At 37.8% G+C, this 26,204-nt stretch overlaps 1 protein-coding gene across 3 annotated transcripts in view; it reads left to right on the top strand.

Moving 5' to 3' along the window:
- Positions 1-26,204, top strand: part of LOC150110505 (Ig-like and fibronectin type-III domain-containing protein 1) — a 325,466-nt gene that overhangs the window by 275,141 nt on the left and 24,121 nt on the right. For all 3 annotated transcript variants that reach the window (XM_090394289.1, XM_090394271.1, XM_090394280.1), the window contains exons 23-24: positions 10,854-11,005; positions 19,160-19,292. In XM_090394289.1, the coding sequence (XP_090250415.1) occupies positions 10,854-11,005; positions 19,160-19,292 (285 nt within the window). The remainder of the gene's footprint in view (positions 1-10,853; positions 11,006-19,159; positions 19,293-26,204) is intronic.

Genomic DNA, 26,204 nt, shown 5'->3' on the forward strand with positions numbered 1-26,204 from the left:
AACTCTAGGGATGAGAACCTTGTACAAATTTCCTTACCCGTGGAACAACAATTCTTCACCCAAGCATTCTTAGTTTTGTGAACCTCTGGCATTAAAAGCCTTTAGCCTTCATTGTGCCCAATTCCAGACTACTGTTCAAATCATTATTGTCCAACAAGTGAGCCAAAGCAGTTCAAGAAAAAATTTCAGCATATCACAAGTGGCTTAACATCAAAACTCCAGCATTCATTCTATACTGCAGCTCTTCCTAACTGGTGGGGGGGGAATCCAATTGTGAAAGGTCAAATGTTGCAAACTTGCATTTTCAAATGGCAGTTGAGTTTTCTTAGTCCTTTGCCAAAACCATTGGGCACATCTTTTACATATTCGTGTTTCCTGCCATCATATCCAGATATGGTACTATTACAACATCATTCAGAGATAAAGCTGGCTTATTGCCATCACATTTTCTTCCAGCTCTTGCATTGATGATTAAGGCAAAGCAATAGTAATACCGTTACTAATTACCATTACTAATTTACAGTTTCTAATGGCTCATTCCATGCCATCTCTACTCAGAATGAAATAGGAAGAATCCTGAATAACTTGGACCAGTGAGTCATCTGCTTCTGACAGCACCCTTTCCTACTGTGCTCCAGAATTAGCACTTGATAAAGATTATTATGTAACACCTCCGGGGAGCCCAAAGACTCATCGAGGGAGGGGCACCTGCTCTACAACTCTCCATCTCCACCAACTGCAACTACCTTCATCATCTACACCAACACCATCTACTGCTGACTACCACCATCACTAGTATTTTCACAGACAATCACAAACATCCATGCCCACAGCAGGATTCGAACCCGCAGCCTTTTGGCTGGAGAGCAGATACACTAACCACTCGGCCAACCAGACCGGTAAGTCATCCCATATTGTCTCTTCAATCTTTACTACCCAATTGGCATCTATATTACAGCATGGAAATAAACATACAATAAACCCATTTGCAAAAATAGGTGATAAAAGTCAGCCAACAAACTGTAGTCCAATTCTCTTACTTCACTTCTCTCAAAGCTGGAAAAAGTTACCAGCAATTTGGATTCTGCCACTCTTGATCTATAATGCTAATCTTCTAGTTTTCACCATCCACCTTTGGCAGCCAAAAACTAAGGAAAGGTTTGGAGAAACTCATAAGATCAATCAACATTTCTATGGCATTTGAGTGGGGTTTCACCCAGAGCCTGCTCAGCAAACTACCATTCTGTAGCCTGCTGTTCCTTTATAATTGATTCATCAGCTTCCTCTCTGGCCATAGAATGTATGTAATGGTAGATGACACGCATTCAATGGTGAGAGAGGAAGCATATTCAGATTTGTCCACCAATGTAGACATAACCCACTGCTCTGTACTTACACTTCCTCTTTTCTTCCTATATATAAACGACCTTTCTAGAAAAAAGAAACAATGTGAAGAAAAATATTATAGGTAAGATAGCTGCTGCATAAGGGCAGTAGCAGACTGGAAGTGTCTAATTATAGGCCTGTTTGTGTGTCATCAGTAGTTGTTAAGGTCTTGGAGAAATTAGTGCGGGACTATATACAGCATTGGGCAGATGGGGGTAATGTTATCTATGAGAATCAACATGGATTTGTTAAGGGGCACTCTTACTTTAGTAATATGATTGCCTTTTATAATAAAGTGACAAGAGCAGTTGATGAGGGAAAGGCATATACTGCCATTTTTTTGGATTTTGCAAAGGCGTTTGACAGGGTGCCAATGATAAGCTGATATTTAAGTTGCAGCACATGGGTTTAAATGTCGGGTTAGTCAAATGGATTCAGGATTAGCTGACTGATAGGTATCAGAAAGTTGTATATGTCATGTTGGAGGCTTAATGGAATGTATACAGCACTCAGAAAGGATTAACATAGGTTTAATACTTCCTATATTTCGTCCTAGTCACTAGGACATCTTTGGGGATGTCTTAATGACTAGGACGAAATATAGGAGGTATTAAACCTATGTTAATCCTTTCTGAGTGCTGTATACATTCCATTAAGCCTCCAACATGATGTCCTCACAGCACTTAAGCCTCTACATGCAAGAGTTGTGTATGGTGGGGCAATATCAAGGTAGTAGAAGGTTACAAGTGGAGTTTCCACAGGGCTCAGTACTGGGACCTGTATTGTTCAACCTTTATATCAATGATATTCTCAATGGATTGCCAGAGGACATTCAATTGTTTGCGGATGATGCGAAGCTGGGAAGGGTTATCAGTAATAGTGCAGATGTGGCAGCTCTGCAAGAGGATTTGAATAAACTAGACAGATGGGCAAATGAATGGGGGTTTCGGTTCAATGCAACAAAATGTAAAGTCTTGAGGTTTGGGATCCATCAATGGGAGGATGCATATTCGATTGGAGGAGCTGTATTGGAGGAGGTAGGGGAGACAAGAGATCTGGGGATGATGATTGATAGAAATCTGAAATTCATGGAGCATGTTACAAAGGTGGTGAGGGTAACTCAGTGGATTGCTGCAGTACTGAGAAGGACAAATAAATGCAGAGATAAAAGAGTTATCATTCCGTTGTATAAGACCCTGATCAGACCACACTTAGACTATTGTTCTTAGATTTGGTCCCCAGGATTTGAAGGATATAAATTGACTGTGGAAAGGATACAGAGATGTTTTCAGGACTGTACAATGAGTTATGAGGATAGACTGAGGGAATGTGGACTGCAGAGTTTGGTGGATAGAAGAAGGAGAGATGATATAATCGAGACTTTTAAACTGTTGAGAGGCAGTTACAGGGTAGACATTGGAGAGTTCTTTCACTTGGTGGAATGGCGGGAAGGAGCGATGACAATGGGCCATCCCTGGAAGTTATGAAAGGAGGCTGTGTGCAAGAGGGTGAGGAGTGGTTTCTTTACGTGGAGGGTGGTTGAACCTTAGAATGCATTGCCTGAGAGAGTGGTTGGAGCAGGAATGGTCAATGGGTTTATGGAGTTGTATGATAAACTTTGTGTTTCCTAAAAATGACCTCCTACGATGAGTCTTTTGACTCCATGGAGGCCTGGATAATAATAATAATAATATTATTATTATTATATGAGTATCCTCCATGAGTCAGAGGGCTCATCACAGGACACCCATGCTACCCATTATTCACACAATACCTATCATACCTGTCCTTAAACTCATTCACCATCAGGGCACCCACAATCACCTCTAGTAATCCATTCCCCTCATTCACCATTCTCGAAGCAAAAAATCTGGTCTGCATATCTTTACTAACCATACTTTTACACAACTTACATGTGGCTTGTTCTTTCCATACTCATTATGTGTTGAAAAATTTCTTTTGTGTTCAGTCTTATGGAATTCTTTTAGTAACTTATAAGTTTCTGTCATGTCCTCTCACCTCTGCCTGTTAACTAAAATCAGCAATTCATACACCTTCAATTTCTCTTTAATGAGCATTTCACAGACCTGTCACAAGCTTGATCACTCATTTATGAATTCTCTCCACTACCTTCTGATCTCCAAGAAACCCAGTGATCAGATCTGTGTACAGTAAAGATGTGGCTGAATTTCTGGATTTTGCCTTGAATGGAACACATTGGTGGTACTCACGTGGTCAACGGGGTGAGCTACAAGTGGTGCAGCTAGAGAATGGCATAAAAATCAAATTCCATTAACAACATAGATTTTTCAACAAATGGTTCATTGTTGTGTGTGCAACATATATGTGTGTGTGTGTGTGGCAGTATCTCTCCACAAACATATCTTTCAATGTGTTTGTGGAGAGATTGAACAGGAGATGAGAGTAAGTATGAGTTTTTAGAAAGTGTGATATTTTGTTATATATTATTATGTAACGCCATCATGAGTTAATGAATGCAAAACAGACTGAAGGAATGAAAGTTAGCGAAAATGAAAGAAACAGAAATAGAACGAAAGCTAGTGAGACTGAAGTAGTGAGAACACAAGAATGAAGAAATGAAAGTAAGTGATAAGGGAGCAAAAGGAAGTATTGATGAGGAAGCGAAAGTAAGGTGCCTCAGAACAAGAATTAGCAAGGCAACAGAAGCTACAGGGAATGAAATTGTCAGAATGCATGATTTGAAGCAAGAGTTATTCCAAATGAAAAATGAAATGAAGAATATGCAGAGTGATATTAGATGTTTATTGAAAACAAATGAAAGTGTGCAAAATAATAGAATGAAAGAAAAAGGAGGTGTCACAAGAATAGCAGTGCATGGAGATTCCATTGTTAGAGGATTGGTTAATGAGAGTGTCCATAAGATCTGCTATCCAAGAGGGAGGATGAGCAAGATAATTCATGCCTTGGATATGAGGCAGAAATGAGCAAAAGAGTTAGTGGTAGTTGTGGGAACAAATGATTTAGTTGGGCATAAGGAGAATATAGGAGTAGATAGCAGGAGGATATTTAATAAAGTGAAAAATAACAGTATAGTTGAAAAGGTTGTCAGTGTGTTGCTGAGATATCTAAATGATGAGTTGAGACAGAGAGCTAGAATCATTAATGGTATGCTGGCAGAGCTGTGTAAAGAGAAGGGAATGCATTTTGTTGATGAATGGCATGTGCTTGAGGCAAGAATGGAATTATACAGACATGACAGATTGCATTTTAATGGCTTTGGAATGTTAGATTATGAGTTATTTTTTGAGTGAACTGGAGAAACTGTTGCTAGATGGAAGTGCAGTGTGTGTGTGTGTGTGATAAAAGCAAGAGATCTGAAGTAACAGGTAAAATGAAGGATCAGGAGAATGGTATTGAAGAGACTGAAGTACTTGGCAATGGAAACAGTAGTAATGTGATTAGCATCCATTGCATCTTAGATTAGGATGTCTCCCTCGAAATGCTGGAAGGATACAGCATTTTTTGCAAGGACAGAAAGGACAAGAAAGCAGGGGAAGGGGTGCTGCTGATGATGTAAGAATTATATTCACATAGGGTAGACATGAAAGAGGAAAATAGTAGCAATGGTTTTAAGGCAGTGTAGTGTGAGGAGGAGGTTGACAGGAAGAGATATTTAGTTGGATGCTGCTATAGGCCAGAGAATGTGGAGGGTGGTAATGAACAAATGTATGAGCAACTTCAGTTAGTGAACAAGGAAAGGGTAATTATTATGAGTGATTTAAATTATGGTGGTATAGATTGGAATCAAAAGGTAGCATTGCATTGGGTAATAAGGAAAATGAATTGCTTGAGAGACGATTATTTCAGGCAGTATGTAAAGGAGGGCATGCAAGGATTAAGAGTTTTGGATCTAATCATTTCATCAGAGAATGTAATTGTGAATGGGATTTCACACTTCCCTCCATTTGGCAAGAATGATCATGAAGTGATTGCATGGGTTATGGCTAGATACAAAGACTTTTGAGGAAAGGATATATGTGGAAGTGCAAAGATGGTGATTATGACAAGCTTAGGAGACAGTTTATTTATAGCTATAGCATGGAATAAGGAGTTGAGCAGTAAGGAAATAAATGCTGCTTGGGAACTGACAAAAAAATACATAACAGCATCAATATGTGAATGTATTCCAAAGGTCAGAATGTTGAATGAAGCAGGCGTGAAATGAATGAATGAGAGAATTAAGCATTATATTTGCCAGCCTGGTTGGCTGAGTGGTTAGCATATCCGCTCTCCAGCCAAAAGGCTGCGGATTCGAATCCCACTGTGGGCATGGATGTTTGTGATTGTCTGTTAAAATACTAGTGGTGGTGGTGGTCGACGGTAGATGGTGCTGGTGTAGGTGATGAAGGTTGGTGGATTGGAGGAGACGGAGAGTTCTGGAGAAGGTGTCTCCCTCGATGAGTCTTTGGACTCTCTGGAGGTGTTAAGTAGTAATAATAATAAAGTAATAATAATTTTGAAGAAGGCGGCACTTTGGAGATAGCACAATATGAATAATGATAATAATCAGTTGCATGAAGAGTATAAAGAACAGACCAGGAGAGTGACTCAGTTGGTAAGGAGAATAGAAATGCACTATGAGCAGAAGTTAGCAAATCAGGCTAAGAAAGCTCTTGTGACTTTTTTGATATGTGACAAGTAAAAGGAAGAACGATTATGATAAGATGATGTTAATGGATAAAAGTGGGAGATTGGTAACTGCTGCAGAGTACATAATCGAGTTATTCAGTGATCAATTCAGGGGATTTCATCCTCAGTGTGAAATCAAAAGCTGAAGTGTAGGGAATGTAATGAGAGAGGACTTAATGGTGAGCAACCAATAGGTATATAAAGAGTTAAGTAAGCTAGATATCAATAAGGCAATGGGACTTGATGACATATCACCACATTCCTTGAGGGAATGTTCCAGTAAATTACCATCAGTCTTGGCCTACCTATTTAACAAGAGTCTTGCAACAGCACATGTCCCAAAGTAGTAGAAGTAAGGCAAAATTGTTGCAATTCACAGAAGTGGAGATAAGGGAACAAATTATAGGCTGATTTGTATATCTCAAGTTGTAGTTAAGGTATTGGAGAGGTTAGTGAGATATAGGATACAAAAGTGGGTTGATAACAAAGCTATTCTTTGTGCTTGTCACCATGGGTTTGTTAAAGTGAAGTGGTGTTTTACAAAATTGTTTGTGTGTTATAAACAAGATGAGAAATGTATTGAGAAAGGGAATATGCAATGGTATATGTAGATTTTTCAAAGCCTTCTGATAGATTGCTGCATCACAAGTAGGTCACTAAACTGAAGCAGATGGGATTGGATGAAAGATTAGTGAGTTGGATAGGTGAATGACTGTTGGATAGGCATTAGCAAGTTATGTATGTGGGGGTCACTATCTCGAAAGAGGAAAGTCACTAATGGTGTGCTGCAAGGGTTAGTGTTGGAACCATTGTTATTTAATCTGTATATTAATGATACTGGGATAGGTTAAACTGGTGATATACAACCGTTTGCATATGAATGATGCGAACTGGGCAGAGTGATAAGGAAATCAAGCCCAGTTTGCATCATCTGCACACAGTTGTATATCACTAGTTTAACCTATCCCAGTATCATTAATATACAGATTATATAACAATGGTCCCAACACTAACCCTTGCTGTACACCATTAATGACTTTCCTCTTTCGAGATAGTGACCCCCACATGCATAACACGCTAATACCTATCCAATAGTCACTCACCTATCCAACTCACTAGTCTATCATCCAATCCTATCTGCTTCAGTTACAATTTACTGAACTCATACAATCTGTTGGCGTTGTGGCTTTACAGGAGAACTTGAATAGATTGTATGAGTGGGTAACAGTATGGAACTGTCATTTTAATGTTGCAAAGTGTAAGGTTCTGAAATTTGGTAGGCAAGAATGAGATGCAAAGAATACACTTGGTGGGGAAATTTTGTTAGAAGTGAAGATCTTGAAGCTGGACAAGAATCTGAAATTCATAGATCACATTGCACAATTTGTGAAGACATCACATCAGATTATGGCAATAATGCAGAGGACCTTAACTTGTAGAAATAATGAGGATCTGTTTCCTTTGTGTAAGACTTTGATCGGGCATTGTATGGATTATTGTGCACAGATTTGGTCCTCTGGTTTACATGGTGATAAGGATATGTTGAAAAGGGGTTCAGAGAAGACTTACTAAGGTCATAAATGGTCTTTTTGATGTGGGATATGAGGACTGATTGAGAGAGAGCAGTTCACAAAGCCTTGTAACATGAAACTGATAAGGCTATAGATTTAAGGAAAATCCATAGCCTTGGATCACTTTTGATGGGTTTGCAGCAGCTATCCGACTTCCTTTTATAGTCCTGCAAACCCATCAAACGTGATTTAAGGAGATGATGATGATGGTAGATAATTTAGGAGTGATCCAAGGCTATGGATTGCCCTTAAATCTGTAGCCTTGTCAGTTTCCTGCCTTCCAGTACCAAAGTATGTAATCTTCCCATCCTGAAGTGCATTACCTTACATTTTGTAACATTAAATTGATAACCATTGTCCTTTTTCCACACTGCCAATTATGGAACAAGAAACTTCTAGGGAATGAAGTTTCACTTGGTAACACTTGGGCAATAGTCAAGAGGTATTTAAGAAAGCACTATTGGATAAAATCATTAAATTGAATTTGTAAAAAGCAAAATGTTGTGTAACGTGTTTAAAAGGAAAAGCAATGAGCAAAGATACAAACCATGGTGAGGAAGGCAAAATGATATGAGTAGAAATTAGGCCAAAGGAAATAGTTGTTTTCTTTTGTAGAATAGGAAGAATAATATGGAAGAATAACTTTAATGAATGCTTATGGATGGAGGTGGCAGGACAAAAAGAAATAGTGGAATTATTGAATGATCACTTTGGGAGTATGTATCGTCTAGGTGGGGGTAATGTGGTGTTTTGACTGAGTCTGTAACCGACTGATATGAGAACAGAGGTTGATGAACTATGAAGGTATTTAAGATATTAAGAGAGCTCAATGAGAATACAGCTGTGGCATTGAAAACCCACTGATGTGTGTTTAAGTCTAAGTATATGCAGAGTCCCAGAGGAATGGAAAGTGTGCAAGATAGCCTATTATGGAAAGCCAAGACATAATTAGCAAATCAAAGATCAGTTAGTATTTCAGGAATAGCGGTTAAGATATTGGAAAAAATGGTCAAGTTTTTTTCTCCCCCAGTTTTACTGGAAAAAAAATCCCAGTATCATTAAATAAAAACTGAGTAACTTCTTCTGTTCAATTTTTATATTAATATTATTGGGGATGATTTTTTTTTGGTGGGGGGGGGGTATCCAGTTATTTGCCAAGATGCCTAACATGGAGAGAGCAATAGTGAGTAAGAGTGATGTAGAACTCCTGTAAAATGATCTAAATAGAGTGGTTGTTTTGGCAAAGGACGAATAATAGTCCCTCACATAAAGTTATGCAACTGGAGATGAATAAATCACAGGGTGTGTACACTGCTTGGAAAGAAGTCAATGGACACCATAATGTGAGAAACAAACAGCCATGGCACCCACCTTAATAAGATGTAGGACCTCCTTTCACTACAGTGATTGCAGCAATCCTACGGGGATGCTCTCCACAAGTGTACAATAGCAATCCATGGAAATTTTGGACCATTCTTCCCATAGGCATCTAATGAGATTGCTACACTGCTGTGGGATGGACATCCCTTGATTTCACCTGACACTCCAGTTCATCCCACAGATGTTCAGTAGGGTTGAGATCAGGGCTCTGTGGAGACCAGTCAAGTGTGGTGACATTCATGTCCACAAGCACACACAGTTACAGCAGCCTCATGACATGGTACATTGTCTTGCTGAAAGAGACAATGGTCATTTCTGTAGAAACACTGCAAAGTAGAAAGCATGGCATTGTCCAGAATGTTCAGATACCTTTCTGGTGCCAAAAACAGAGATCCAAGGCCGAACCAAGAAAAAAAAAGTTATGCAATTGGGAATGAATAAATCACAGGGTGTGTACACTGCTTGGAAAGAAGTCAGTGGACACCATAATGTGAGAAACAAACAGCCATGGCACCCACCTTAATAAGATGTAGGACCACCTCTCTGAATTTCATAATTAAGGTTATGCACTCTGGCAAGAGACGTTCACTGGGCATATGCTACACCAATCCATCTGCTTGGTAGAGAGTGTAGCATGATTCCTTTGCTCCATAACACAGCTTTCTACATTAGCATGTGTTGGCCACAAATGTCACTTTTACATATCATCCTTCATAGCACCTATGGTCATGTTTGGTAAGTGTGCTGGGTTGTCCGCTGCAGGTAACACTTGCATTTGACTCCATTTCACCTGGACACAGCTGCACTGACTTGGGAGCATCATATTCCTCCAATTTATACCTGCTACAAACATGTGATTTGTTACATGTCATGATGCACCTTGCCCATGGGGGGGTGTCAGTTTACTTCTTTCTTTCCAATCAGTGCATTTTATACACTGAACTGCACTGCAAGAATTGTTGAGACTAGAGATTTAAGGATAATGGTGGATAGAGGGAATTTAAATTCATAGGACATATCTCAAAAGTGGTCAAAATAGCTTCACACTGTTAAGAAACACAGACATTCATGTATAATGAAACTATTATTCCTCTTTATAAGACTTAGTTATGACTTCATCTATACTGTTGCAAACAGATATCATTGCCTGAGTTTTCTTTTCTGGGGATGTGGATGTAGATTCAGGGGTGAGTGACCAAAATGGTGACTGGTTTTTATAGTGCTCCCTATGGTATGGGTGCTCTCCAGGTTCTCCCCACAAAGAATGTCTGTGGGTTGTGTTTAGCTGATATATGGAAAAGGGATGATGATATGATAGAAACATAATTTAGTAAAGGGGTTTTATAGAGTAGATGCTAAAGAAATATACCACTGCATGACTGGAGACTATAAGGATCACCCTTCATAGTTGTGTGTAAGGGTACAGTTAGCAAATGTATAAGGACTATTGTTTTTTTTTTTCCCTTAGAGAGTGGTAAATGATTGGAATGGTTGCCACAGGTGCCACTTGTGAGTGCATTGTCAGTGAAGACGTTTAAGGAGAATTATGATAGGTATTGTATGAATAATGGTTCATGTAGGCATCCCACATTGAGTCTTCAAAATCCATAGAAATACCCTGCACATAAAATAATAGTCATAATTTATATTCTACTCTAGTTTTTTCTTCAGAATTACTTTATTATTTTAAACAATACTATATATTTTTATCTTAAAAAATGTGAGAGAATCATTCATACAAGAAAAATTCATTAGTAATTGTTTTAAAATGAAAATTTTAAAAATGCAAATATTTCAAACCTCATTACTTGCAAACTTCAACTTTTTTAAATTTATTTATTGCAGATGTGTTACCAGGGCCTCCAATGAATATTAGGTCAGAACAGTTGTCAGCAGACACTATAGAAATCAAGTGGGATATCCCTCAGAAGAATCCTGAAGCAGTACAGTGGTATAGAGTTTTCTGGAGACTTGTAGGCTCACGTACCATGTTTAGAGTATGTTTAACAGTTATAAAAATTATATGCTTAATTGATATCTGGTATAAGAATTTAGAGGAGGGGGGGTTAATTTTAATAGTTTTATTTTCAATAATCATATTGTTTAAATATGAATACATGATTATGATTTTCTGATATCTTATTGCAGGATCCACACTCTAGAAAGCCTCTTATAAACTCATTAAATTTATTAATGGTTAGTGCTCTCATTGCTCATTCTCACTCCTGCTAAATCTCATCTCTGTGCTAGGCCTTCCTCTGATGTGCAATGAAAAATCTCTCTCTCTCTCTCTCTCACTCACTTGCTTTCAAACGATCCATTTGGGAATGTCTCTCACATATATCCTACCCTTTTATTTTTATAGTGCATTCAGAGGCATACCATATTGACATTATATATTCATATGGAAAGATCTGAGTTCAAATCCTGCCTGTAATTGTTTACTGAGTTATCCATTTTTCTGTGGAGGAGTTGTGGTTTTCCCTTCTGGAATTACCCCCCCCCCCCCAACAAAATTCAGTCTGACTAGCAAGTACAAGCAGACAATATATTGAGCATGCTCATGCTCAATATATTGTCTGTTGCTCCTCCCCCAACACATTTTTTATGTTGGAAGTTTTTTATGTCTTGCTCATATACCTCTTAATTTCCAAATTCTTTAACAAGTATTTCCTCAATCTGCCATCATGGTTAATATTCTGTATTTCTGATATCATATAAGTTATTCACTTCTGCACCTTCTTTGACATTTTCATATCACTTAGAAATATAACTAACCAGATGCAGTCAAACACTGTATAGTTTTTATAATGAGGACCTACTTCCTTATCTACTTCTTAGTATTTTTTTGTGTTGTTGCAGGTTATCTTTTGATTTATCTATGATTATCTTTTGTTGCAGGTTTTTCTTGGACTTCAAATACCTGAATGCTGTCATAATTAAATTTCACGCATCCTTTCTTTCTTTTTTCATTGCATTCACATGAATATTATGCACATATAGAAATCTATTCAGTCCAAATGACAATATTTTGTACTTTCTGAAGTGACAGTTATCCTTTTCTTCATATACCAGCCTACTCAACTCCTGAAGAGATTGCAGAACAGAGATCTCCAAATAACTTATGTATATTCGAGTGTGATATTTTTGTCAACCTTCAGAATGAAGGAAATAGGGATATGACAAGAAACGGCAAGGTTGTACATGAAAATTGTGAGAGTGTGAATGTAGAAAGTGTGAATGATAGTATAAATGGTTTCTCAGAGAATAAAAAAGATGAGATAGATGCATTGAGTGAGATCGCGTTGTTGAATAGTGCGATAGAAAGAGCAAAACAGCAGCTAGAGTGCATGAACAAAAGTAGACTGAATGAACCAACCAATAATAAAAGGTATGACAGGAAAAATAGACGTATGAATGTGAACATGAAGAGATGAACATGAAGAACAAAATGAAGGATAGAGTGCTGTATGGAGACTCGTTAGTACAAGGTGTGTTAGTAGAGGATTTCACAAAATCGTACCAACCTGGTGCGACCATAAAGGACGTAACTGAGTCTATTAGAGAGCAAAAGGAAAGGGTGAAAGAAATGATTGTTGTGGCAGGTACGAATGATTTGAAAGGAGATAAAATGGAAATGATAGAAGACCTGAATGAATTGTTTGAGGTAGCAAAAGAAAAGAGTGAGAGAGTTAGAATGATTAGTCTTTTGCCACGGTATGACAGTGAAATGTTTAAAAGGAGGGCCATAATTGCGAATGACTTTATGCGTGGGTTATGTATGACAAGTGGTGTGGAATTTGTGGATGTGTGGAGTGAGTTTGATGAGCGAAAGGATCTATATAAGATGGATGGCTTGCATTTGAATGGTTACGGTGTAAGAAGACTTGAGAAAGTGTTGCTGAATGTAGTGGATGTGCAAATTCAGGGAAACTAGATTTGTTAGGGGGGGTGGGGGAGTAGATATACAGTCCTTATGGAGGCAGTTGAATGTAAGAATGAATATAATATGCCAGAGCAAATAAGGACAACAAATCTGAGTGGGATAGTTAATATAAGGCATCAAGGTAGGGTTGGGGCTAATGGGGGTATTAAATTCATGTACACTAATACTAGGAGTATTAGGAACAAGACGGAAGAGTTTTGGGCCATGGTTGGCACTTCCAGACCACAGGTTATAGGTATTAGTGAAACATGGCTGACTGTAGATGATATAACTAGTGGGATTGAATGTGATGGGTATAGTGTGTTCAGGAATTAACAGAGAGAATAAAATGGGGGGAGGAGTATTGTTGATGATAGCTGATGAGCTCCAGCCAAGGAGAATAGAAGTTGAATTGCAGGATAGAGAAAAGAGCACATTTGAGGCCATTTGGTGTGAGATTGTGGCTAGCAGAACTAAATATACAATTGGGTGCTGCTATAGACCAGGTGATGGAAAAGATGGTGATGACAGTATGCACAAGCAAATAGAAGAAATGGGTGGAAGGAGGGTGATTATTATGGGAGATTTCAACTATGGTCGCATTGATTGGAGTGAGGAGAGGACACACGGAAGGAAGGAACTGGATTTTATGCGGTTATTAAGGGATAACTATCTGCGACAGCAGTAATGGAAAATACTAGGGGTCAGAGAGTGCTTGACCTAGTAATTACATCTGAGGATTTGGCTGTAACAAATATGACCACATTGCCACCAATCGGTGAGAGTGATCATAGGGTCTTAACTTGGGAGGTGGCTAAAGGTGTAGAATTTTCAATTAAGACAGGGTACATGTGGAATTATCGGGCTGGAAAGTATGACAAGCTTAGGAGTTTGATTGGTTCAGTGCCATGGCATGTACAACTGCAAGGACTAGAAGTTGATAGTGCATGGGAGGTAGTTAAGAAGTGCTTGCATGAAGCAATGGCTGACTGTATACCTAGAGTCCGAATAATAAATCAAGTAGGGGTTAAATGGATGAATAACACCATTAAGCTTGAGCTGCAAAAAAAGAAACAACTATGGAGGGAATTTAAGGAGAAGGGCGACCGGCAGGCACATGAATGGTATAAAGCGCAAGCCAGAAGGGTGACGAGTGTGGTAAGAAAAGCAAAAAAGGATTACGAAAGAACATTGGCCATGCAGGCTAAAGAGAATCCTAAACAGTTTTTTAGATATGTAGCAAGTAAAAGGAAAAATGTACATGGCAGATTGATTTTAAAGAATGCCGATGGTAGGGAGGTAACTGAATCAGTTGAGATAGTTGAGTTACTGAGTGAGCACTTTGCAAGGGTATATCATCCAGGTGGTGACGTTGCAGAAACGAATAAACCAGTAGATTATATGGGAATTGTGGTGAATGAGGTGGAGGTGAGTAGTCTATTGCATAACCTCAATGTCAATACATCTGTGGGATTGGATGGTATACCAGCTCGTGTTGTACGAGAAGCAGCTAAAGAATTGTCAGTACCCTTGACCATTTTGTTTAATTTGAGTCTCGGGTCTGGGTTAGTCCCGAGTGGGTGGAAAGAGGGGAAAATAGTTCCACTGCATAAAGGTGGTTCCAAGACTGCTGTTGTAAATTACCGACTGATTAGCATATCAGGAATCATTGTCAAGGTCTTAGAGAAATTAGTCAAGAAAAGAATACAGGATTGGATAGATGAAAATGGGATATTGTATGGGGGACAACATGGTTTTGTGAAGGGTAGATCATGCCTCAGTAACTTGCTCATGTTTTATAACACAGTGACGGCTGAACTGGATAGGGGTAATGGGTTTACAGTGATACTACTGGACCTTGCCAAGGCCTTTGATAGGATACCACATGGAACCCTAATCAGTAAACTGGAGCAGATGGGTATAGATATAGGGTTGGTGAGATGGATAGGAGGGTGGTTGAAGGAGAGATATCAAAGAGTGATTTATTCAGGAGTGGAGTCTAAAAGACGCCTTGTGACTAGTGGAGTGCCACAGGGCTCTGTTCTTGGACCACTGCTTTTCAATTTGTTCATCAATGATATTGGAAACGATCTGAGAGGAAGTGTTCACTTGTTTGCTGATGATGCAAAGTTGGGTAGAGCAATTGTGAGTGCACAGGATGTCAAAATTTTACAGGATGATTTGGACAGTTTGGAGGACTGGGCTAGGAAAAATGGATGTCAATTTAATGTGGCAAAGTGTAAGGTTATGCACTTTGGGGTGAAAAGAATAGCAGCAGTATATCGCATTGGTGGAACCATACTCCAGGAGATTGATGAGGCCAGGGATTTGGGAGTGTTGGTGGATAGGGAGTTGAAGTTTAGGGGGCACATTGCAAAAGTAACTAAAACAGCTCACCAAATCACTTGGCTTCTGAAAAATACTTTAACATGCAGAGACGAACAAGTTGTTGTTCCTCTGTATCGAGCCTTGATAAGACCCCATCTGGACTTCTGTGCCCAGTTATGGGCACCAGGGTTTCTTCGTGATGGGGAGGAAGTGGAGAGGGTCCAGAGACGAGTGACCAAGATGATAGCAGGTCTGTGGAATGAACCTTATGAGAATAGGTTGAAGATTTGTGGGTTGCAGAAATTGGACGATAGGCGAAGGAGGGGTGATATGATTGAGACATTCAAATTACTGAAGGGTTTTTATAAGATTGATCCAGAAGATATTTTTGAAAATATGACTGGTGGTGGGAGGACTAGGGGCCATGCATGGAAGCTGGGCAAGAGCGTGGTTGACAAGGGTGTTAGAGCTAGGTTCTTTACTTGGAGAGTGGTAAATGAGTGGAATAAGCTTCCAGAGTCTGTTGTGAGTGCTACGACCGTGAATGAGTTCAAGGCAAGGTATGATAGATACTGTGTGAATGTTGAATAGTTGTTCTTGACATGATGTTAGGGCCTCCCTCGATGAGTCTGTCGACTCCTTGGAGTTTCCCGGAACAATAATAATAATAATAATAATAATATACTATATATAACTATATGCTATTTAAGAATATAGTATGGCTATGGATTGCACCCTCAATTTACTAATATTAGTTAGATATTTTACAAAGCACTTTGAATGGCATCTTCTCAGTTCTCTTTTCTTTTTTTTCTAGTCTGATATTTGGTTGCAGTTAATTGATAGCACTTTTTACCCACATGAAAGTTATCTTTTTTCCAGAATTAAATTAACTTTTTATTGACATCACATTCAACAATCCAGTTTTCACCAAATTTTTCAATTTCCTGTAAATTTCAGGCACTTATTCATATCACCCTCAGATCCCTTATCTCCTCCATCTATAAGATATCATCTCCAGTTGTATACTGCACATCCCATCTTTGCTTCTCAAATTTTAAAACCATGCTCTTTGCAACACTGAACCAGGAACCCCCAAGTGGCTTTGTAAGTCCTGCTATATAGAGCTACATCTGCTCTACCTCTAGCAGTTCTTCCCAACTTTGCGTCATCTGCAAATAACTGCATGTTCCCATTCAATCCTTTCTACCTTTCACAATATAATTAACAAAGAAGTTAAACAGCGATGGTTTTTATAGCAGATCTTTGGGTCACGCCACTAATAACTTTCCAGGATATTGCTTTCCCATACATATCTTGCTGATAATCTATTATACAGCCAATCTCCAATCCATTGTACTAATCAATATTATTCAACCCCATCCATTCCAGTTTAATTACTAACATGTCTCTTAAGGCATGTGGCAACCAATTAAAGACCTTTTGCAAAATCTGAATATACCACTGTGTATGCAAGTCCATCTAACTCCACCCATTTCAGTTTAATTACCAACACTGATCATGTGGTAACCTATCAAAGGCCTTTGCACAAGCTGAATATACCACTGTGTATGCATCTACCTTGTTGAATGCATTTGTCACCTTGTAATCAGGAAGTAGATTGCTAAAACATAATCTTCCTTCAGTAAATCCATGTTGTCCATCAAAATTTGTGCTAACCTAATTCTGAATCTTGATCCTTATTAACCTCTCCAAACATTCTTTAACCTTTATCGAGGTCTCTTCCATAATACATAGCATTTCATGTCTGTAAGGAGATGTGATTTGCATTATGGGATACTAAGGCAAGTGATGTGAAGTCAGTCCACTTTTGCATTGATTTGCCCTAGTCCTGAAGATACTTCAGGTGCAAACTTTGTTTGCTTACACTTGGATAAAGGATTAAACCAAATATATAATTTTAGTATAACCAAGAGAAAAAAAACTTCCAACATCTTTCTCTAATTCAGAGTAATTTAATAATAAGGTGTGACACCTTTTGACAACTCATATAGGGAAATATGACTTCTGCATTGCTTCAACCTTGGTATATCTGGATCTGGCTCCCACTGAAGTGCTATTGTGCCGAAGTGGTTGTGGCAAGGCTGTAGCCAATGAAGTTTTAACTGAGGCTTGGCTATTGCTGTTTCTGGGTCTGGCTCTCACGGATGCGCTTTGCTCAGAAGGGGTGGTCCGTTCCTTGAGATATGAGCGACTCTGCTTGGGGATAGGATTTTGCCTGTCTCTGAGTTGGGCCACCGCTGAGATTATGGCTCTGCTTGGTGCTGGGGGGAGCCAATGCTGAGTTAATGATCACTCAGGTCGCCCATTGTTGGGTGATCTGGCTGACATATAATAGCAATTATTTTATTATAGCTATAATATCTTATAATACAATTATTTTATTGCTATTATAAATGTTAATCCCCTGTGACCAACGTGACTTGTAAGTTACACTATGGCTGCTTGGTTGCATGTGTTGGTAATACTAGAAAGTACATATTTATACCATTAGAGGTCTGTATGTACAGGTTGCTTCACATGCTTTTTCAATTGTTTAGTCCTTGTTTGAATGCCATTTTAAAGCTTTGTTCTTCATGGTTGTAACAAACAAAAATATATAAACTCAAATGTAAGTATAATTCTTCAGTGTGATATGAATATTGTTATATTGAAGAATATGACAATATTCATGTAACTTTCATTCATGAATATTACTGTTTTTATGAATGAAATTAGGTTTATGACTTTCAAGTATCACTGGGCACTAACAGAACCATAACCATACTTTATGTTACAGTCATGGATGTAAAAACATTTTATGGAAGAAAGAAAAATGATCAGGAGCATGTTCAAATAAGACCAATTTCTGGTTATGAATCTGAAGATTCTGTATTGGCTTCAGATAGTGAGAATGATGAAGTAAGTATTAATATGGATAACAATGTTATGCCTATTATTATCCCTGAGAGTGATGATGATGGTGTTGATAGACAACTCAGTGAAAATGAAGATGACTCCGTGGACAGTATGAATGATGACAGTTCTGACTGGAAGAAAGTTACTTACCGCTTTACTTGGCCCAGCCCATTCAACAATAGAAAGGAAGTCTTTCTCCTGGACTGGGAGGAGCTCCCCGTGAACCTGTTAGTTATTTTACATTATTGGTTTTGATACAAAGCGATGTATCAAAACCAATCAACACTGATAAGAATGAAATCAAACAATTTTTTGTTCGTACATGTCAGTTTATGGAATTCCAACATCCAGAATGTTGGAATTCCAAAACTGACATATACATATTTGTCTGATATACAGTTCTGATTCGGGTCAGAACTGCCTAGTGTGACTTCCAAGTCACAGACCTATTTTGAAAAAAATTGAAATTTAGAAATGTAAAATTTCCCAAGATATTTGTTCAGTATTTTGTTCATTATTAAACTATCTGTAAGCATATGGAATTTTTTAATCACAATAATTAATATTCAGGCAATAGAGGGATAAGATTCTTGCATGGAGATTGGTTGGTAGTAAAAAGCATTGCCTGACATTGTTGTGAATGCCGATACATTGAATATTTAAAACATGGTTTAATGGGCTTTTTGCGTAATAGTGTATACATCCTGCAGTGAGCCTTTGGCTCCATGGAGGTCCAGTGTTAATAATAATAATAATAATAATGTGAAACTTCTAATAGCCATGATGTTTGTCTAAAGAAGATGTTTGCTCTAGCAGACTATGACTTTTTTTTTTATATGACAAACTCCTCACATATCAATCCTTTGTAGTGTGAGGTGAATGTACAGTTATCCATAGAGCCAGTCAAATAATATCTTTAGTGTTCTTTTATACATTATTAAAATAATGATTAAAGAGTATTTTGCTACTTTGATTTCAGAATCAAACTCGTCGAGCACCTATGAGGTTAAAACTTGATCCTGATGCAACTTATGAAATAGTAGTGAAAGCAGGAAATCACTATGGGGTTAGTTTGCATTCAGAACCACTCATAGCCACTCTACAACATAAAGGTATTTTACTTCAGTTTAATGTAATGTGTTAAAAAATTGAATATAATTTACATAAAACTATTATGGTTATATTAGAATTTTAATCGCATAAAATTGGCATCTTCAGAATTAAGCAAGGCACATAATAAGGATTCAATAGTGAGAACATGTCAGCCACACATTCTCATTGTTGAATATTTGTTATGTTACTTGTGCCTTGTTTAATTTTGAAATCATACAATTGAAAATTAAACCAAATAACTTAATTTTTGCCAAAGTATCAAGATTCCCTTGATACTGTTTTGTGAAAATTTCTACAATTAAAATTCGAATGCAAGTCTTTCATTGTATTAATCTTTATTTATATGTGTACTTCTGTTTCAGTTCATAAAAAAACAAAATTTTTTTCTGAGATTTTGGAAAATAGTTCATTGCTGCTTTTTTGTAACCAAAAGTTAACATTTAAATTTATGAATATCTTGAAAGCCATACCATGCAATTGGACCAAAATTTTTATTTGGTTATTATTCCATATGCGATTAATAAAATGCATAAAACTCTTCACATGTGTGCTGATATGCATGTATGTAACTGTATTATGAGTTTAAAGATCAGTCATTCTTTGGATATTATTATGAAACAAACTTCTCCAGGAAGTTAGAGTAATTGAGAGAGGGTCTTTATTAGATCGCATAATGCTTAAATACAGATAATTTTTTTTTTTTCTCTCTCTCTCTGATCAGTATTTAACCACCTTGGTAATGTAATTATTAAACTTTAACTCTCTGTCTGTTATCATTTCAGGTTTCTAGCTTCAATGACCACTTGTTACATATGAATGATAAAATGCTCTCCCTGCAATGTCCTCAATCCAAAATGCATAAATAATTACTTTTCTTTGTTAATTTCTAGTGATAGTTCTAGCAACCCGTGCAGACCTCATTTTATAGTCAACTTTTAAAAAATGCATCATTTAGGGATTTCTTCTTCTTCTTCTTATTATTATTATTATTAGTCACGCCTCCATGGAATCAAAAGACTCACCGTGGGAGGTCCTTCCTAAGAACATAAAGTCTGTCAAGACTCATCGAGGGGAGGTCCCCTCCCCTAAGAAACACAAAGCCTATCATACCACTCCTTAAACTCATTGACCGTTCTCGCTCTCACCACTCCATCAGGCAATGCATTCCACGGTTCAACCACCCTCCATGCAAAGAAACCACTCTTCACCCTCTTGCTCACAGTTTCCTTTCGTAACTTCCAGGGATGGCCTCTTGTCATCACTCCTTCCCGCTGTTCAACCAAACGAAAGAACTCCCCGTGTCAACCCTGTAACCACCTCTCAACAGTTTAAAAGTCTCAATCATATCACCTCTCCTTCTTCTATCCACCAAACTCTGCAGTCTACATTCCCTCGGGATGCACTAGTAACAAGATCAAGATCAAGATAAGATAAGGAATCATGACGTGAATGTTTGTTGTTATCAGATGAAGAAAAGTGACATCATTTGTTAGTTGTAAATAAGTTACGTTATTGTTTTGAATGGAAAGGAAGATATATTAGTGGATAAGGAATCGTTTCGTGATTGGTGGGACACTACTGACAAGATCAAGATAAGATAAGGAATCGTGATGTGAATGTTTGTTATTATAGAGTTTGGAATTTCGCTGGGGATCTCATCTGTCAGGGACATCACGTGGTGTGTTGGGTTCGCGTATGGTATTGTGGGTGATATTTTGAGATAAGAATCGTGACGTTATGTGTTTGGAAATTTCTGGGGAACATATGTCTCTGTGATATCACATGGTGTTTTGGTTTGGCTATGGAATTGTGGGCGATGTTATTGAGATAAGATATCTTGGAATTTTCCCAGAGTGACACACATCCGTCATTGTTGTGATGTTTTGTGTTTGGTTGTCTATAGATGGGTGTACTAATTTTCCACATACATTTTGGGGTATTTCTTTCCTGTTAATGGGTGGGAATTCTTAGAGTAGAATAGAGTCATGATGGCGGCCGTCTTTAGGGTTTTCTGAATAATATAATTATATGCTAATGTCACTCAAACATACATTTTTTTTCTTCTATAGATGGCTGTACTAATTTTCCAATATATTTTGGGGTATTTCTTTCCTGTTAAAGGGTGGGAATTCTTAGAGAAAGTCGTGATTGTGGCACTGTTTCGAGCTTTTCTGAATAATTTAATTATATGCTAATGTCACTCAAACATACATTTTTTTTTCTTCTATAGATGGCTGTACTAATTTTCCAATCCATTTTGGGTGATTTCTTTCCTGTTAAAGTGTGGGAATGCTTAGAGTAAGTCGTGATGGCGGCTGTGTTTTGAGCTTTTCTAAATAATTTAATTATATTAATTATATACTGGTGTCCCTCAAACACACACTTTTTTCTTCTATAGATGGCTGTACTAATTTTCCAATATATTTTGGGGTATTTCTTTCCTGTTAAAGGGGGAATTCTTAGAGTAGAGTTCTAGTGGTGGCTGTGTTTCGAGTTTTCTGAATAATGTAATTATATGCTGGTGTCTCTACGGCATTTTAAAATAAATTAAAAATAAACGCACAGTTCAATGGATTACAAAACCTTTTGTATGTATTCTAGAAATTCTAATGATAATTACATCTCCATGTAATTATCATTAGATAATTACATGAGGATGTAATTATCTAATGATTAGATTTTCAGTCATCAGGAAAAAACTGGTACTAGTTTTTTCTTAAGATGACTGTCTCCCAGATTTTAGGCAAATTTATACAGCCATATTTGTTGAGATTTGGAGTGTGTTTCAGGGCTTCTGTTGCATCTAAGAACAATCTCTCTAACTTGTAAGAGCTTATGTGCAGTACTTTTGTGTTCTTCCAGTTGATCCTGTGTGCAGGGGTATCCAGAGTATGGTCTGCTAGGCCCAACTTGCCATAGCGATAATGCCAGATGTATCTTCAAGTCATAATCAAGTCTAAGCCTCCCAAAAATAATATCCCGCATGAGGAAATCATTGCTGTAAAAGAGATTCAGAATAATAGCCAGATTATCATAACAAAAGCAGACAAAGGGAATGCAACTGTGGTAATGGACACAACAGAATATGAAAACAAAATGCACACACTGTTACAAGATCAGTCAACATACAAAATTATAGATCGCAATCCCACTAACACACAAAAGAATAAGGCACATAAATTATTGAAAAAAGTCACTTCCTGGCCAAAAGACACAGTTAACAAACTCAAGTCCTTCCATGTTAAAACACCTAGGATTTATGGAGCACCAAAAATTCACAAACAAGGTACACCCTTACGCCCAATTGTGGACAGTATAAATAGTCCCACATACAAACTGGCTAGACATTTAGCTAAACTACTAGCCACTCTCGCAAACAATTCTCCCTCCTTTGTCAAAAATTCAGCCCACCTAAAAAGCATCTTACAACACCATACCCTAAAAAGCTCAGACTTAATGGTAAGTTTTGATATCACCTCACTATTCACAAATGTACCACTAATCGAAACCCTCAATCTACTGAAGTCACACTTCCCCCCTGATATATTTGAACTATTCAAATTCACAATACAACATGCAGGATCTTTCACATGGAAAGGGAAAATATACAAACAAATAGATGGGACAGCCATGGGCTCCCCCCCCCCAGCCAACTTTTACATAGAACACCTGGAAAAACTAGCAATCAATACAGCCTCTCTCAAACCAATACATTGGCTATGCTATGTTGACGATGCGCTTGCTATTCGGCCACATGGCCCAGAGACATTGAGAACATTCTTAGCGCATTTAAATAGCCAACATTCAAAAATCCACTTTACAGCGGAACTGGAAGCTAATAACTGTCTGCCCTTCCTGGATACACTTATCACACGTCTTCCAGATGGTTCCTTATCATTTTCAGTTTTTAGAAAACCCACACATACAGGGAGATATTTACACAAACAATCACACCATCACCCTTTTCAACAATATGGCATTTTAAAAACGCTAACCCACAGTACGAGAGCAATCTGTTCTAATGACAATACTTTTGCTGCTGAACTAGCTCACTTACCCCACACTTTCTTGGCTAATGGCTATAATCCCCATAAGATAAACAAAATACTAAACGCTCCTAAGAAACCCCTCCCACTATCCACCACAGAGAACTACAGCAAAACAGTCACCATCCCATACATTAAAGGCACATCCGAAAAGATTTCAAGAATTCTTAATAAACATGAACTATGCACAACATTCAGACCATGGAGCAAATTAGCAACCCTTATCTGCTCACCCAAGGAGAGCATTCCCCCTTTATCACATCCAGGAGTCTACGAAGTACCCTGCTCATGTAATCAAGCCTACTACGGTCAAACAAGAAGAACTGTGAACATCCACATCAACGAACACAAAAGATACATCCGGCATTATCACTATGGCAAGTCGGGCCTAGCAGACCATACTCTGGATACCCCTGCACACAGGATCAACTGGAAGAACACAAAAGCACTGCACATAAGCTCTTACAAGTTGGAGAGATTGTTCTTAGAGGCAACAGAAGCCCTGAAACACACTCCAAATCTCAACAAATATGGCTGTATAAATTTGCCTAAAATCTGGGAGACAGTCATCTTAAGAAAAAACTAGTACCAGTTTTTTTCTCTGTTTAGGATTCTAGTCTTATGTGATAGCTGCAATTTTTTTTTTTTTCAGCTAGAGGGTGCCAAAATCAGGACTCTAGTCTTTGTGTTGCTGCTACAATTTTGTTTAACTAGTCCGTTGATTACACCATATTGTTATAGTCGCGCGTATTGTGACAAACTGTGTTTTTGTGCTCTGAAGATGCTGGTTATAGCACCAGCAAAATATGAGCAATAAGTTAATAAATTAATTATTTACTTATTTTTCTGTGTTCTAATATATACCGTTAAAAAATAAACAACATGTACGATGAACATATAAGTCTGTCCACACTTTTAATATCTATAAATTTCCTCAAAAATTAATATATTTGTTAAATTCAAATAAATAATATGGTATTCCATGTTGTAATTCAACAGGATACCACATGGAATCCAATTTATCCATTTTTTCCCAACATAACTGTGAATTTATTATAAAAAAAAAAGAGTAAATTACTATAGCATGATCTACCACTCACAAATCTATCTACCCCCCCCCCCACACACACACATAAAGACACATAAATAAGTGTGACACATATCATAAGAATATGACACATAAAGTATCATATTCTTATGGTACTGATCAGCCTGTAATTTGCTACCTCTGTCTTGGATCCCTTTTATAGAACTGAACTATTTTGCCCTCTTTCCACTTGCTTGGCATCTTACCAGAGATGAAACTTCAAATAATCAGCTATTCAGATAAATTGTCAGTTTTCTTGCACACTCATAATACATGAGCTAATATTCCATCTAATCCCATACCCAAATTGCATTAAGATTCTGCAGTAACTTAAGACCCCTCCAATTCATCTAACTTTATTCTAACATCATCATCACTCCCTCACTTCTGACACTGCAGTATCTCGAACTAAATGGCACATCCTTGTGAAATGATCACTTACTAACTCAATTATTCATCTGCTTGTGTTGCCTTCCAAACAGCACTCATTTAAATTATTATGTGACCATTCTTCCTTTTTCTCACCACATAGCAAAAGAACTGTACAATTTTTTTGATCTGTTCAGCTAGTTTCCTCTCATAATTAAGAGAAATAAGAAAGATAATGTTGGTCAGGAAGCCAAAATTATCTTTCTGATTATCTTTCATTTTGATTATCTTTCTCCTTTATATCCTGCCTGACTTTTATAGCTGCTGCTTAAAGATGCTAATGTTACTCATCCATTTAACTCCCACCTAATTAATCCTCCCTGGCTCTGGGTAGACACTGCTCATACTGCTTCCTTCAAAATATCTCTTGATCATTTTTATCCCATGGCACTGCTTTAAGCTAACTGAAAATTTCATATTTAGCAATCCACTAGATCAAGACAGTATGATTACTATCCCTTGTCAGGCAATGTGGCTATCTGGGTTATTGACAAATTGTCTAATACTCTCAAATCCCAAGTCCCCTCCATACATTTTGTGTCAGGTAATTATCTTTTAGCAGCTGTATAAATCCCATTTTCTTCCCTTCTGTGACAATTCCTCCTTCCAATCTCTGTTCCCATAGTTGAAATCTACCGATAATAATTATTTGTAATGCACTCGTGCTAATATTTGCTTTCCACATTCTCTCTTGTACTCCCCCTAGATTCTAGCAGCAACCCCTATATATTTTGTCCTGTTGGCTCTGTCTCATACCAAATAGCCTTAGATATTTTGTCTACCACATCCCTTTCTCCTTCTGAACTTTTATCCTTTTTGGCTTCAGTTCTGCTGTCATTATTGAAACCTCCTCCTTATCCTGTTTCCTCTGTACTCTCTGAAAATACTTCATCCTTTACATTTTCTCACTACAACTATGTTGTCCTCCATCAACCAAGTGTCACTAATGCCTGTAACTTTTAGCCAGGTTGACCTAACACAGTTCAGCTGAGAATGAAAGCCAAAAGGCTATTTTTCTGGCAACCTTAATAATAATGAAGGGGATACAAATCCTTTGATGTTTATCTGCCAGTAAGTGAAACTCTAAGAACTAGGACTAAGATCTATGAGTTTCATACCGAAAAACTGTTGGCAAATCCAAGTGTAAGTAACCACTTTGTAGTACAACACCAAGGCCACTTGTATCAAAGGTGGAGCAAGCTCCCTCACTATCCTTGATATTTTCTCACAATGTAAAAACACAGCCCCTAGAGAATGTAATACTGTAATTACATTATGAGTAGAAGTCACTACCCAGACTGGTTTCAACCTTTTTTGAGGTCTCATCAGTGAGTAAGTAGACCTGGAAG

Source organism: Typopeltis vanoorti, chromosome 1, assembly GCF_054136105.1.
Source record: "Typopeltis vanoorti isolate ZY-2024b chromosome 1, IOZ_Tvanoo_1.0, whole genome shotgun sequence".
Lineage (NCBI taxonomy): Eukaryota > Metazoa > Arthropoda > Arachnida > Uropygi > Thelyphonidae > Typopeltis > Typopeltis vanoorti.